Source organism: Triturus cristatus, chromosome 2_2, assembly GCF_964204655.1.
Source record: "Triturus cristatus chromosome 2_2, aTriCri1.1, whole genome shotgun sequence".
Lineage (NCBI taxonomy): Eukaryota > Metazoa > Chordata > Amphibia > Caudata > Salamandridae > Triturus > Triturus cristatus.
The window spans coordinates 929,698,848-929,715,778 of record NC_140582.1 but is presented as its reverse complement, the minus strand read 5'-3'; the positions used below and the strand labels follow the sequence as shown (position 1 = coordinate 929,715,778).

The window sequence follows — 16,931 nt, the reverse complement described above, 5'->3', positions numbered from 1 at the left end:
CACCAGAGCCCAACCTCAGATGCTCAGCCGAGTACATCATCGGCAGCTCAGCTGAGCCCTTCCTCTGAGGTGGGAGCATCACCTTCTTCTTTTCCTGTGGACATTAACCCTCGATTTGGGAGGGTTGAAATGAGGTGTACAAGATGTGGTGGTCTTATTGTTTATGGGGAGATCAGTCTTCCCCTTATTAACAATAAGATAGACCAGCATGTTTGTAGACGCTTATAATATTCCCATTCTTTCTTTCCTCTATCCCTGTATTAACCCAACGGCTCTTATAAGAGCCAACCTTACCTCACAATTTTTTTTATTTTTTTTTAAGCTTTCCTTTTTGCAAAGTTTTTTTTTGCCGTGCGCGCACGGTACGCGTAATTCCGCGAATTTCGCGGAATTTCGCAGTTTACACCGTGCGCGTACGCTACGCGCATTCGGCGATTTTTCGAAAAAAAAATAAATTTCATTTTTGCCCTTGAGGGTCCTTCTGGGACCCCCTGACCAAGGCTAGGGGGTCAGGAACTGTCGAGCCTGCCCCCTTTTCACATTATCCACCTTTTTTATTCACCCCCCTGACAGTGCGAGTGACAAAATGGTGGCCGACACTTCCTCCTTTCTTCCGATTCGAATGTTTACTAAGATCTAACAGCCAATCAGATGTGAGCTCGCGCACGCCACCGTACGCGCACGGTAAGCGCACCGTAAGCTGCCACAGATATATATATTGATTTAAAGGCTATTTTCTCAGAATCTACTGAACAGATTTACACCAAACCTACAAAAGGCACTTCCTTGACCTGGGGACTACCTCTCTGCCAAATTTCATTAAATTCTGTTCAGCCGTTCGGGCTGTAGCTCTGTCTAAAGGTCCTATGGAAAAATGCATGGTAAAAACGCGTTTTGGGACCCCCCTTTTATCTCAGCCCCCGCTTGACAAATCCCCCCCGAGACTTTCAGGGTAGGAGCGGAGCGTAGCGCCCCACCTATTTTGAAAAATTCGCGAGGATTCGACGACCGGCGCCAAAGTTATTCAAAATAGAATGTTGCGGATTTCCTATGGAAACGTGGTCCTAACTATAACTACCTACTGGCGACCGCCAGTAGATAAGATAGATAAGAGAGAGATTAGAGATTAGAGAGAGATTAGAGATTAGAGAGAGATTAGAGATTAGAGAGAGATTAGAGAGAGATTAGAGATTAGAGAGAGATTAGAGAGAGAGAGATTAGAGAGAGAGAGAGAGATTAGAGAGAGAGAGATTAGAGAGAGAGAGAGATTAGAGAGAGAGAGAGATTAGAGAGAGAGAGAGATTAGAGAGATAGATTAGAGATAGAGATAGATTAGAGATAGATTAGAGATCGAGATAGATTAGAGATAGAGATAGATTAGAGATCGAGATAGATTAGAGATAGAGATAGATTAGAGATCGAGATAGATTAGAGATAGAGATCGAGATAGATTAGAGATAGAGATCGAGATAGATTAGAGATCGAGATAGATTAGAGATCGAGATCGAGATAGATTAGAGATAGAGATCGAGATAGATTAGAGATCGAGATAGATTAGAGATAGAGATCGAGATAGATTAGAGAGAGAGAGATAGAGATAGATTAGAGAGAGAGATAGATTAGAGAGAGAGATAGATAGAGATAGATTAGAGCGAGAGATAGATTAGAGAGAGAGAGAGAGAGATAGATTAGAGCGAGAGATAGATTAGAGAGAGAGAGATAGAGATAGATTAGAGCGAGAGATAGATTAGAGAGAGAGAGATAGAGATAGATTAGAGAGAGAGATAGATTAGAGAGAGAGATAGAGATAGAGATAGATTAGAGATAGAGATAGATTAGAGATAGAGATAGATTAGAGATAGAGATAGATTAGAGATAGAGATAGAGATAGAGATAGAGATAGAGATATATATATATATATATATATATATATATATCAATATCATAGGTTTCTTCCGTCCAACAAATCTTTAGCCTGGGGATAGCGCCAGAGGCGTCTGCTGTATGGATTGATAATTTTCGTTTAAAAAAAAAAAAAAATTGTCCTGTGGGAGCGACGCAATTAAGGGTGGGGGGGGGGAGGGGGCGCGAGCGAGGGGGGCAGGTGAGGTGCCAGCCGGGAGAAAGGAGACTCGGTCCAGCTCCGCTTTCATGCTCCAGTAACTAGGCCTTTGGCGTGGGTGGTGGCGCAGGGCTCCTCCTCATCGCAGAACAAGGGAGGAAGAGAGAAAGGCGGAAACGGACTTCCGTGTTGCACATCACCACCAAAAGATCATATGAAAGAGGCCATTTCAGGGATCATTAAAACGCAGCGAGGGGAGGGAAAGAAGAAGATGGTGCAAGGGAGAGAGCTTGGACAGAGAGGCGGGGAGGGGGCGGTGAGAGGCAGGGAGAGAAACCGTGAAGAGGGCCAGGAAGGGAGAAAGAGTCGAGGGGGCAGAGTCCGATTGGACAGCAAGGAGGGGTGGAGAACGGGAAAGGCAGAAGGGGGCATTTTATGGGTCATTAAATTCAAAGGGGAGACTGGAGGAAAGACAACATTGGATTTAAAGAGAGAAGGTTGTGTGGTGGAGGGGAAAGAGATAACGAGGCAGAGGATAGACCGAAAACAGTTTAGAGAGGCGGTGAAGAGAGTCAGTGAGAGGCCGAGAGTATGGCAGGACGAGACCGAGAATGCGAGATGCGGTAAACAGGCAGTGAAAGAGGAAAACGAGGAGCACCTGTGGAGGGGACACAGAGTAAAGGGGGAGGGTAGCAAAGAGGAAAAGAGTGAGGCAGGAGGAGGGAGAGACGTTACGGAGGGTGGAAGGCAGAGAGACGGAGAGCAGAGAAATGGAGGGCGAGGCACAGAAAAGAGGAGAAGAGTGCAAGGCAGGGAGAAGCGCGGAGAGGGAAACGCAGAGAGGGGCAAAGGGTATCCACGAGCGATGCGCTTAATGAGCCATGACCAGACAGGAAAGCCAGATGGCGCCTGTGCTCGTAACTGTGTGCGTAACCGCACGCTCTAGGCTACAAAAAGTGTGTGGTCGAATGTTTGAAGGCCACTAACAAAGTCTCGCCAGAGCAGCGCATGCGCTGGCTCAGGCGACCCCTCAAAAAACAAGCTGCAACCCTCTAAAAGAAAGGTGGGGTTTTAAGGAATTCAGTGCACTTTATGTGAAGAATCTAAATCTTAAAAATAATGCTACAGCAATTATAGATGGACCTTTCAACAGTGTCCCTAGAGATCCACACCAGGAGTGCCATTCTCAAGAGTGCAAACTTAACTTCATCTTTGTCAAATAGCACTGGGTCAACCTGGCAGACAGTGCCACTTTGTAAAGTGGAGTGCTATCATAGTAATTAATGGATTAATTAAGAATGCTCAAGAGGTATAAGTAGGACAATTTTATGTCAAGTTTAGACACATTTCAATTGCTTTGTGAACTTAACTCCATCTATTGTGGAACAGTACTTTGCAAGGATGCCAAGGGGTCAAAACATATTAGTGCCACAATTTTAGACTTTTAAGTTTACCTCCCCAAGGAGGAGGAAGGATTCAGGATAGAAGCAGCAAAAAGAAACCCACTTGGGTGGTGGGCACTTTATAAATGCTGTTAGTCTGTCAGTTAACAGTGAAAGAGCAAACTTCCTTGTCATTTTCAGGGGAAGGGAGCAGCACAGATATACAGAGAAGGAGACAATGGTGGACAGGGATCAGGTACTATTGCAGAATCTTACAGAGATCATACTGGTGTGAGAATCGCATAGACTAATGTCTCATCCACTTAAACACCCTCCCAAAAAAATTCTATGGTTTAATGAATATAAGGGTCAAACTGATCTGGTGTGCGATTTAAGCAAGTACTTTCTGCTCGGTTATAAACTTACCCCCACAAACAGTAATAAAGAGTTTGGATACATTCTATAACTGTTATACCATATGTAACCCACATGAAAATAGCTCATGTGTGATGCTGTTGAAAGAACCACAAGTTAAAAGTTAAATCTTATAGAGCTATACTAATACTTCATGCTAAATTGGAATGTAATACAGGATTTCACGGGTGGAAAAAAAATTATACTTGTGGTTTCTAGTAAAAAGGTGCTTATGCATACAAGAACCGATAGAGGCAGAAAACATTCTGAGTGCATCCACATTTATAATTTTTTGTGCCCTATGTATGCATTTCAATGAAAAGAGTAAAAAGGACAACAATTAGTATATGGTTATTTGTCCAGCAACCTAGAAATAGTCCTAAGAATCAATAGTCACGGCTAAGTTAAAGAATCTGAACTGTTAGTAGAACACAAATCTCAAAATATATGAGAGAGGTGTTTTAATGAGGAGAATGAGGATAACAGATAGTCTAGAAGACCTTGATCAATAAAAGCAAAGAAAAATGTGGATAGAATCACCTTGAAGAAAAAATAAATTACATTTTCCGGCTCAGCAAAAAAACTCGCAAAAAAAGCCACAAAAAACACAAACTGATGAGGGCTGAAAGCCCGAAACCGGTCCAAGGATGCTGGTTTCCGGTCCAGGGAGGACCTGGCTTGGCAGTTCGGGCTGGACTGTTCTCCCGAGGAACAGGGTCAAGGCTGATTTGCATAGGGCCAGGTCTAAACTGGGGGAGTAAGGTGAGCAAAAGAATGATGGATTTAACCCAGATATCTTGACTGGGGGTGAATGTTTTGATTTGTTCAGCATTCCGTCCATCAATTGTGTGTCTTTTGGTGCAGTTCCTGGACGAATTAGCCTGAACAAGCACTTAGATTAGCCCAGAGCACAACACTGAGCGGATATATATTATATATTATATAGCCACAACTATAGTTCAGTTACAAATTACAACTCACCTTTAAATCATTTCTTTGTCTTACAACTTCCTTCAAAACACCCATCAATATATCGGTAGCCAATGTTCTTTCATGAGCTTCGTCAAGAATGATAACACCATACCTCTCCAGCAAGGGATCATTCATTGCTTCACGAAGCAACATACCATCAGTCATGTACCTAGGGGGAAAGAATGGATGAGAAATTCTTATCACACAATCTTTGTTGAAATTATTTCTAGATTTAAAAACACTTTTAGAATGGCTCGTTAACAGAGTACATATCTTCAAAGTCATCAAGTTTTCCACTTCTCTCAAAGCAAACTGAATACTTAACTGGTTGGGGGGAAGCAAAACAACAACCAGCTAACCACCTCATCTATCATACCTCACTCAACTAAAACACTGACAAGATCAAGAAGCTCCACCATGGTAGCCATTTGCACAACACACAATCCAATAACTCAATAACAGAACCCGCCCCCCAACATCTATTCTTCCACTCCTCTAGTTTTACTGAAGCACACAAAATTAATTGTATGAAGGCAATCAGGTAATTTCCAACAATAAGCCCACATTAAGATTGTCTCGGCTGAATTTGCCATTTTGTGCCGATGGTTCACTTTTATAACGTTTTCCTAAAGCACCTTCTTATATAGCCTAAAGTAAACATGGTTCCCTCTGCTCTTAGATTCATAGAACCAAAGATCCTCTGCACAACCACACCTCATGTAAATGCCTCCCCATGAGCTAAGTTACTCTCACTACAACACAGAAAGTGCATAAATGGGATTATTAGATGATTCAACAGAACATATTACACAGCAATAAAGTATGCCTGCTCTCGCACAGCACTCCCCGGTATAGAACAGAATGTGCCACATTATCTACCTCATCCTCTTTTTGAAAATAAAATCAAATAACCCCAGATCCTCTTTCCCTGGTTAGACAAAAAATATTTTGACCCAAATAAGAGCACAATGGAGTCCCAACAACAAACAGATCTGCAGATGGACTCAACCAGCTCCCATTCTGATAATCTTCTTTCCTCCTTTATGTAATGTCCTAAATATGAAACTCGACAGTAAACACTTCTGTTCTTTCAAAATGACCATATCACTTTGAGCACCGCATGGGTACCTCAGTCATGTACTTCCACCTGAAATCGTGCATCTCCCTTTCAAACACAGCCAATCCAGACCTCAACCTGTAGGCAGCCCCAGTGGCACTAAAGACATCAGATGACTGAATGATGGGTGCTAATTTTATCGGATAGGTAAATGAAAATTTAGACATGGAAAACCGCTGTTGTGGGTCTACACAAGAATTTATGTTGAAATCTTCTCTCCTAATGCAGATAAAAACTAAACCACAAGTCTTCTGCGCCATCAGTTTGTGGGCACACCACTCCATAGCATCTAAATTAACCCTTCAATTGGTCTTGAAGACACATGTGTACATCAACCAGTGCCCCTCTAACAATTCTTTGAGAAAATTCCTATGGCTTGCCCAACCGATCAGTGAATACATTTGAGTACAAGTGCTCCACATCTTCAAGACCAGAGTTAGAACCTGTTAGACCGGACATCCTTGGTGTGGGTTTCCCTGACTTTTTGGCTCTACCTCCTGTGTTTTTGATGCTGTGCTGAATTTAGTTTTTGCTGGCTTAGATGCTTTGGGCACTTTGCCACTGCTGACCAGTGTCAAAGTGCAAGTGCTCCCTGTGTAAATTGGTATTGTGATTGGTTCTCCCAGATTGGCATATTTGTTTTACCCGTAGGTCACTAGTAAAGTGCACTGAGAGTGCCAGGGCTGGTAAATCAAATGCTACCAGTGGGCCTGCAGCACATGAGTAGCCCTGAAAAGAAGTCTCAGGCCTGCCACAGCGGTGCCTGTGCGCTGTTTGTTAACTGCCATGTCAACTTGGCAAGTGCACTCACTTGCTAGGCCCTACCCTTTCCTTTTTAGCACACATAGGAAACCCCTATGGTAGGCCCTGGTTACACCCCTGGGTAGGGAGCAGTGCATGTGAAAGGTAGTGTAGAAAGCTGGCTCTGTATATAATATACCAAAGTGTGGTATAGTGTGCACAGAGTCCAGTGAAACCCCAAAGGTAGGCAGAAGTAAAATTAGATAGAACCTTACTGCTCGACCACACTACCACAAATGGCGAGTAAGGCAGTATCAGAGGACAGTGTTAAGCATTTGTTGTACGCACTCAGTCAGCAAATTAATTCACACACTCAAAGACTGAAATTCAGACCAATTGTTTTTGTATAAAAATATTCTTTTAGTGATTTCATTTTCTATAACCAAGCAAGCCTGGCACAGTTAAGCAATAAATACTTTACAGTAGTTAGGACATTGAAATACTGTTTGAATGATAATGGTAAATGCACTTTGGTTTGATTTACAGTATGGATGCAGAGAAATGCAATACTTAGTAAACGAAGTACATTGAATTGAATAGGCTTTTTAGTAAAATAGCAGGTAAGTAACTTTTGAGATTACTAGGCTTACACAGAGTAGTATACCTAGATACTACTCTGGGACATTTCCTGAAAACAGGTAGGAAAATAGTTTTTGTTAAATTATGCAACACTTCGAAACTTTTCACAGAAAAACAGTCAATGTTATCCTAGGGAGGAAAATAGGGTTATTGGTTTGAAGGGAAGTAATCGGTCTCTGGAGTTCAGGTTCTGGGGTTAGAACAAGGGTTCCCCCAGGGTCACTGATGCACTCTCGTTACACCCTCAGCGGAACTAGGGCGGCCGGGTGCAGAGTGCTGAGGTCCAATGTTATCCAATGGGGGATAGGGGGGGGGGGCACTCAGGTATGTGGCTGCTGGCAAGCAGGCCACTGGGTTGTGGGAGCGAAGCTCCTGGATTTTAGCTCCGGGCAAATGGGGAAACAAATTAGCACCCAAGGTGCACCCTCAGCAGCACTAGGGCGGCCGGGTGCAGGGTCCTATTTTGAGGTTGGATGCTGGTGTATGTAACATGTCCTGATAATGAAATAAGGCCAATTTCGTTATTGAAAGGCTATCTTGCCCCATTGGACAGAATGGGGAATACTTTGAGACATCTGACAAGAATATCTTCCCATAGGGACAAGATAGAAAAATGGAGCTTGGTATCCCTGAACTCAGAATTTAATAACATCTTTTAGTGAAGATTGTTTTTTAATTGTGTGTTTGAAAATAGCACTTTTAGAAAGTGTCTATTTTCTTGTCCAACTATCCTCTGTGTCTCTGCCTGTTTGTGGATTGAATGTCTGGTTTCAGTATGACAGAAACAGAGGTTGTGCATTCCCTGTAGACAATCTCTGGGAAGGGGGGTGGGGGTTGAGGTGTACCTGGCCCTTCCTGGAGGACCCAGCCCTGAGCTGAATAGACCCTGGCTACATATAGAGTGCTGGGAGGATATTTACCTTACACCTGAATGGAGCCTGCCTCCCCTGCACAATGCTGTCTCCACCCCCTGTAGGCATGCTGCACCAGTGAATGCAGAACTGGTTTGGAATGGGTTCAGAGACCCTTGCTACAAATACATCAAAGTCAATATGGGGTACAAGTACGTGCCCTGAACCACCAGTAAAATCAGACTACTTCATGAATCAAGAGGAACCTTTGCCAAGGAGAAGAGCTGGAGAGACTGGAGGAGAAGCGCTGCCCCTTTGCTGTGTGCTGTCTGGGGTTGACCTGCAGTAGCTGATCCTGCCAAGGAAAGGAAAAGGACCTTGCTGTGTGCGGTGTCCACCCCCTGCTTCAGAGGAGTCTCCAAGGGCCTGTGCAAGCCGGCCTCCTGTTGCAGGAAACTCAGACGTGGCACTGTGGGTGCATTAATACAGCCTGCTGCGTTTGTGTTTCACCGTGGGCTGAAAAGCGCTGGGAGCCTGATCGCGCTCCCTGTGAGGAAGAGGCCGGCTGAAGCGTTCAGCACGATCACCACCTTCGGCCCGAGTCCGGGATTCCAGCTCTCCTGTTGTGCTGAGCAAGTGGCGCAGCAGATTGTGAGGCGTTGCCTGGCAACAGTCCCCCGTGTTGAGGAGCTGCCCAGCAAGACGTCAATCTAGGCCACCGGGTAGCGAAAGCGCGCTCTGTGCCGTTAGGAGGCGACGCGCTACCCCGCTGCCTGACCGCAACTCGCTGCCGTAAGAGACCTGCACTGCCCAGCCCCAGCGTGAAGGGCTGGTGCATCCTGTGCCTTCTCCAGCGCAGTCTCAGCAGGTAAATATCCTCTCCAGAACCATAAGGGACTTCGTGAACAGAAACAGAAGAGGAAACCTCAAAATATCTGGATTGTCTGAATAATCTAAAAACCAAGCCTCCTCGTGTGTCTACTTCCTCAAACAATGGATACCACAAACCATTTGAAATCGAAAGGGCACGGAGTTCCAACCAGATAATTCCCGGGATCCAAAAACCCTCATCCTCCCATCTTCCGACCTCTCAGATTCCAGTAATCCGAGCCCATCTTTATTTACATGAGGAAATTAGGATCTCTAACCTGGAACAGCAAGATCGGAGTATTCCAAAACTATGTAAAAGAGACGGTGTTTCGCTGGAAAGGCTTTCTAGCTCTATGGAACCCCCTTATAGCGTTGATCAGCACCTTCTCCAGTCTTGGCAGATTTAAAATCAACCACATGGGGAAAACCTCGATCTTTGAAGAACCCGCAAACCTTCAATCCTATATCAAAAACCCACAGCAACAAGAAATGATCTTACTTGATTGCTCCACACATCACTGGTGGTTGCTCCTGGTTACTCTCCATTCTGTCAGGTGAGTCTTTTCTCTAGTTCAGCCTGCTCTATAAATGGTGTTCATATGTTGTTTCAAACATGTTAATGATGTTTAAAAGGTGTACAGGATGTTCAAAACTTGTGCGCATACAAACATACCTTACCAACTTCATATGTACACCATCAGGCACCTTAGCTTCTGCAAGCCACTTTCTGCGTCCAGGCGCTATCACACTCGCCTCTACACTCATCTGAGACATAGCTTGTGTAGATCTACATCATTTTACATCTCTATGTTAGCTCATCTGCGATCTCCTATATGCTCTTCCGGAATATCAGATGCTTCACCAATCCTCATATCTACACATGCACCTTCCCACCTAAATACCCTCACTCGCAACCTCACACATTCATCCTACATCATCACACCCTAAACATACAGTCATACCCTAAACATACAGTCATACATATGTACACATTTGCATACATGACCTTGCACTCACGTCCTCCCACTCACAGGGCAGATTCATTCACAGCTTTTGAATAAAGAGCATGGCTGGACACACAAACCACTCCTTGTGTAGGCTAAATCGAAAGATGTTTTTGTACATTCAAAGTTGCTCTTCATGTTTATCACCTTGCTCAACTTGTAGCATTTACTGTATTTGTTCTCATCAGAAGGCTTACCCAGTGTAATGGTGGCAAACTTCCAATGAGGTTCCACGAGAACTCCATAACCGCATGACTTGAATGTTAAGTTATATTCACAGGAGTTCGACTCTACGTTACCTGTACATGTGTGGCTCTTACATTAATCAGACCCCCTAATGAATTCTATGAACAGATATACTCAATGTGATTTATCGATTGAGCATCCTATCGCCCTAATTGTACACACTAGAGGTTTGTCAAATTATAGTTGCATATTGCCTGCTAACTCACATACTACCTTCCTAATTAATAGCTCAAGGGTAGCCAGAGCTGCGCCAATGTTCGGCAACTAATCTCAATTGAATTGCATAGTGAGTTAGTTAGCGTCCCAACGTTCGACTACTCATTGCTCCCTGCCTACCACTCAGCCGGCTACCAAACCTCCCCCACCCCAACTGCCTTAAACCCCTCACCATTCCCCTACCATTCTTGCAGCTCACAGGGCGGATCCGGATTCGTGGCTACCACTGCCCCACTTTCCATTTTGGAATGGGAAACTGGGTTTTATATTTTTTATGGTCACATTACTTTTCTAGCTTTTGTTCCCCTCCTCCCTACCACCTAGGGATATCCCAAGCCTAATATGGCAGATCCATTCTGCAATACACCTCAAATGACATGCCGCAACCTAAACTTCACCTGCCGCATTTCAGATCTCATATTATACAGAGACCTCCATAACATATATTATGACCAACAACACTCTTAAGATCCTCTCATCACACACTAAAGGGATAAACTGCCCTGTCAAAAGGAGGAAGATCACTGAATACTGCTATATTCAGCATGCATCTGTAAGTCAGAACCATTGTGCTTTTATTTTCCTTGTAGGCATTGCTTGTGCCATTGTCAGGAGTTGCCTGGCTCCTGTAGTTATAAGCTCCACATTTAAAAGTGTTCAAATACCAGTTTTAATTGTTTTATTAGTTGCTTAATTTAATTTACCAGTAACTTGCCTCTCGCAGGGGAGCCTGCGAAAGGATTGTGGGGTTGCTGGAACCTAGTTAGAGTTTTTTTCTACACTTGTTTTCGGTCTCCTGCGATCTTGCAGCAGGCCTGACCATGCCCTACGGACACACCCCCCTCCCCGGAGGACTATAACTTTCCCATGCCAAAGGCAAGCTAATCTGCGCTGGACTGCACCTTGAATCCTTGCGGTTTTGGTAAGTATTCCAGCAAGTTTTAAAAACAATATAGGGACACAAGTCCGCACTCTAATGGTAATAATATAGTTTTAGATAACTTACAAGCACCGTGCGTCTGCCCCAACTGTCAGTTCACTATTAATACATCAGAAAAGATTGCTAATTTTCACTCTCCTGCCCCTTCTTTTTCAACTACATGCACACTACTCAATGCTCTGTCAATGATTAAACATTTGCTACAAACTCTAGGAGTTCTTAGAAACTCATAATTCCGCCATGCTTGACAGAAACCTGGGCTGAGGTGGCGGTTGCTGCAGACATTATTGCAGTTTTACCCAATGAATACCAGGTTTTTCAACTTGATAGGGAAATAAAAAAAAGGAGGTGGGATTGCATTAAGACAAAAAAAGAAAAGCTGTCAGCAGGAAAGGAAATGGAGAAATAAATATGACCGGAGGAAAAACTGAAATACAAACAGATACACTAATATAAGAACCTGATTATCGCATAGAAAACCATTTTTTTCCCTGATAAAATTGAATCTGCAGCGAGTTCCAGCCGAGAGTTCTTTCAGACATTATCTAGTCTATCAGCTCTGTCTGCCCCGCCTTCACAAACTTCCTCACAACTGTTCTGTGATAACCTAGCTCGGTTTTTTATAAACAAAGTAGAGGCGGTTTATAATGACCTTACTCTTAAGAAGGACAACTTATCAATGTTCAACAGCATCCTGACACATGGGTTTTTTCCCCCCAACAGAATGGAAAAAAGCCTCCATTCTACCTCTCCTTAAGAAACAAACACTTGATCCTGCCGAAGAACAAAACTGCCGCCCCCACATCGAGACTTCCATTTCTAGGCAAAGTACTAGAAAGATTTCTTAACGTTTGTCTCACACAGTTCCTGAACAAATCCAATTTGGCTTCAGGATAGCCCACAGTACGGAGACGGCCTTAGTTACAGTAGAAGATGAGGTCAGGGAAATTCTTGACTGGGGAGACAGGGATGCGATGATCCTTTTGGATCTATCCGCAGCTTTTGACACAAAGCTATACAATTTTGCAAAGGCGTTTGCTGGACATAGGCGTCAAAGGCACAACTTTCAAGCTCTTATGTGCCTTTCGACGGAAAAGGGCAAACTATTAGTATAGGATATTTTAGGTCAAAAGCGTTCTTTACCATGAGGAGGTCCACGGGGCTCTTCGATTAGCCACACATTTAATATTTATGTTGCCCCTCTTATTGGATTGATAAGATCGATCGGTTTCTTTACAATAACTTATGCGGACGATACTCAAATTATCGTTCCCATTGGCAAAAACTACGAAGAGGTAGCTGCACATTTCAACAAATGCATGAGTGCAGTCTTAAAGTGGACGGGCAACTATTGCTTACAATTAAATGCAGAAAAGACAGCCATCCTGATTTTTGTGCAGGATACTTCCTTCTGGAATCAATCCTGGTGGCCGAATGCTATTGGCTTATTTCCCGTCCCAGTGTCCAAAGCCAAGAATCTTGGTATAAGTTTTGACACAAGACTGTCTTTCAGGGAAAATACCAACCACTTTACAGCCTCCTGTTTTCATACACTCAAAATTTGGAGGAAAAGCCTTTCCTTCTTGCCATTAGAGAAACTGTAGCTTCCTCATTAGTTTTTCAAAATTAGATTATTGCAATGCACTCTAGTTAGGAGTCCAGAAGTGTATTTTATGCAGGCTAGAGGCTACAAAATCATGCAGTTAGGGTTTTGAAAAATATTAAAGAATCTGAGTCAGTGACCAAAGCCAGAAATGACCTTCACTGGTTACCAGTTACAAAAATAATTTTTTTAAAGCGGTTTGTATCGCTCAAAGCTGTACATTCTTTAGGCCCCGAATCCCTCAGGAAAAAACTTTCTTGGTAAACCCCCAGACAGGTCCCTTCGTTCGTTAACCTCGAAGATCCTGTTGCTCGCTAGGACTCACAAAGTCTCATAGGGTGGGAGAAGTTTTTGCGCAAGCTACATCTCACCTCTGGAATCAAATGCCAATCTGAGGCACTCCTCCAATTTTCTGGCCTTTAGAAAGCGTCTTAATACCTGGCTTTTTACTTTCCTGTTGACCTTGTTAGGTAGGTCGCTCCCCCTCCGCACAGCACCACTTGCGCCTCATCCCTGGTGGCCAGTGGTAGGCCTTAGGTCTGTTCTATTGTTCATTGTACTGCCCGTATCGTTTTCTCTTTTGCGGTCTGTGACTTCTGTTGTCTGTCTTCCCCTGTGCCTGTATTTTCTCCTGTACCCTTCTGTTCCCATCGTCACCCCCGTGATTCTGTGCCCGTTTTTAGGTCTCGCCTGACCCAGCGCATGCGCTGGTCTGGCGAGACTTAAGAGGGCTCCAAAAAGTGCTACGAGGCCAGCCTAGAGCTACAGTGTATGTGCGCGGGCGCGCCGTGATTACTTTCACTTTCTCGGCAGCACGGCCGCTTTGATGTTTGATCGCGATCAGTTTCGGCCACACGGCCGCTTGGCATAGCCAATAGGTCTCGCTTTTGGGACCTTATAAGTATTTAGTTATGCAACTGTTGCATGGCTAAACACTTCTAAGGTCCCAAAGGCGAGACCTATTGGCTATGCCAATGCTTGTTCCTTTTGTGACCCCCGTGAACTGTGCCCGTTTTTCCTTCCGTGGTCTGTGCCCGGTGCCCATTTTTCCTTCTGTGACCCCCGTGATTCTGTACCCTTGCCCTCCAAGCCGTTCACCGCTCCCGTCCCCCCGACTGTCCATTCGCTGCCCCTACCTCCCGCCTCCCAGCTGCTCTTCCCTCCCATCTCTCCATATATGGCAGCCGCTGTGTGGCGGCGCCACTGGCTCGCTGAGGGCACGCCTAAGGCAAGCCCATCCGTCTGTCCGTGCCTGGACCGCGCCCAGCACCAGGATCCCTGGCCTCTGCAAACGCCACAACGCCCGCCTCTCCAGCACCCTTTTCCACGTTGGACGATCACGCACCTGCTGCCTGGCCACCCCGAAGCACACCCAAGGACCCTTCTCCTGCCGGAACTGCAGCTTCACCAGCATCCGGCCCACCAACCCACCTACCAAAGAATCCAACCACCTCAGATGCATCCTTCTCGACACCTGCTCCGCATGCAAACACGCCGTGGAACTCTGGGACCTACTGGACTCCAACACCCCAGACGTCACCTTCCTGACTAAACCCCTCCTCGGCACCAGACATCGTCATAGCCATCCCAGAAGGCTATAAGAACACCCGCAGGGACCGCACCAATGGTGTAGGAGGAGGAATCTCCATCGTCCACAGGAACACCGACAACACCCTCAGCACCACCGAACACCTGCACTTCCAGATCCACACCGATTCCAACACTACCCTCAGAGGAACCCTCATCTACAGACCCCCCCGGGCCATGAGCACAGTTCAGCGACTCCATCACCGACCTAGTCAGCACACACGCCCTTACATCCACGGACTAAAGCCTCCTCGGGGACCTGAATTTCCACCTCGAAAACAATGACACCAACTTCTCCACCCTGATCGACAACCTCAGACTCAGACAACTCGTCACTACACTCACCCACTCAGCCGGCCACACGCTTGACCCAAACTTCTCCGCAAGCTCCCACGTCTACTTGAATCACACCACCGAGCTCCACTGGACCGATCACCGCTGCATCCACTTCACCTTCCGGAAACCCACCACGCACCACCGCACCCAAGAGATGCCGCGCCGCTGCTGGTGCAAAGTCACCGAAGACCAGCTTTCCACCAACCTCGCCCGGAGCCCATCCGCAGATCTGACCGACACTCGCAACCTCAAACAGTGGATCAATGACTGTGCCAACACCCTCTCCCCGCTCAAGAAGTCCTCCAACACCCACACTAGCAAGAAATCCAGCTGGTTCACCGAAGACCTCCAAGCGAACCTGCCAAAAACTCGAAAAAAACTGGATCCGAGAATGAACACCGGAAAGCTACACAGCCCACAACAACGCCACCCGCAGACACCACCACCTCAGAGCCGTCAAAAGGACCTCCTTCAAAGATCGCCTAGACAACAACGCACACAACAGCAAAGAGCTCTTCAACATCGTGAAGCAACCACCACCACCACCGAAACCACCACCACCACCACCACCGAAACCACCACCACCACCACCACCACCGAAACCACCACCACCACCACCGAAACCACCACCACCACCACCACCACCGAAACCACCACCACCACCACCGAAACCACCACCACCACCACCACCACAACCACCACCACCACCACCAAAACCACCACCACCACCACCGAAACCACCACCACCACCACCGAAACCACCACCACCGAAACCACCACCACCGAAACCACCACCAAAACCACCACCACCGAAACCACCACCAAAACCACCACCACCACCACCGAAACCACCACCAAAACCACCACCACCACCACCGAAACCACCACCACCACCACCACCGAAACCACCACCACCACCACCACCGAAACCACCACCACCACCGAAACCACCACCACCACCACCACCGAAACCACCACCACCACCACCACCGAAACCACCACCACCACCACCGAAACCACCACCACCACCACCGAAACCACCACCACCACCGAAACCACCACCACCACCACCACCGAAACCACCACCACCACCACCGAAACCACCACCACCACCACCACCGAAACCACCACCACCACCACCGAAACCACCACCACCACCACCACCGAAACCACCACCACCACCACCGAAACCACCACCACCACCACCGCCGAAACCACCACCACCACCACCGAAACCACCACCACCACCGAAACCACCACCACCACCGAAACCACCACCACCACCACCACCGAAACCACCACCACCACCACCGAAACCACCACCACCACCACCACCGAAACCACCACCACCACCACCGAAACCACCACCACCACCACCACCGAAACCACCACCACCACCACCAAAACCACCACCACCACCACCGAAACCACCACCACCACCACCGAAACCACCACCACCGAAACCACCACCACCGAAACCACCACCACCGAAACCACCACCAAAACCACCACCACCACCACCAAAACCACCACCACCGAAACCACCACCAAAACCACCACCACCACCACCGAAACCACCACCAAAACCACCACCACCACCACCGAAACCACCACCACCACCACCACCGAAACCACCACCACCACCACCGAAACCACCACCACCACCACCACCGAAACCACCACCACCACCACCACCGAAACCACCACCACCACCACCACCGAAACCACCACCACCACCACCGAAACCACCACCACCACCGAAACCACCACCACCACCACCACCGAAACCACCACCACCACCACCACCGAAACCACCACCACCACCACCGAAACCACCACCACCACCACCACCGAAACCACCACCACCACCACCGAAACCACCACCACCACCACCGCCGAAACCACCACCACCACCACCGAAACCACCACCACCACCACCGAAACCACCACC

The 16,931-nt window shown here is 46.7% G+C and overlaps 1 protein-coding gene across 1 annotated transcript in view; it reads right to left on the bottom strand.

The window, feature by feature from the left end:
* Positions 1-16,931, bottom strand: part of DHX15 (DEAH-box helicase 15) — a 300,859-nt gene that overhangs the window by 221,129 nt on the left and 62,799 nt on the right. The window contains exon 4 of the mRNA XM_085642340.1: positions 4,840-4,999. Coding sequence (XP_085498466.1) covers positions 4,840-4,999 — 160 coding nt within the window. The remainder of the gene's footprint in view (positions 1-4,839; positions 5,000-16,931) is intronic.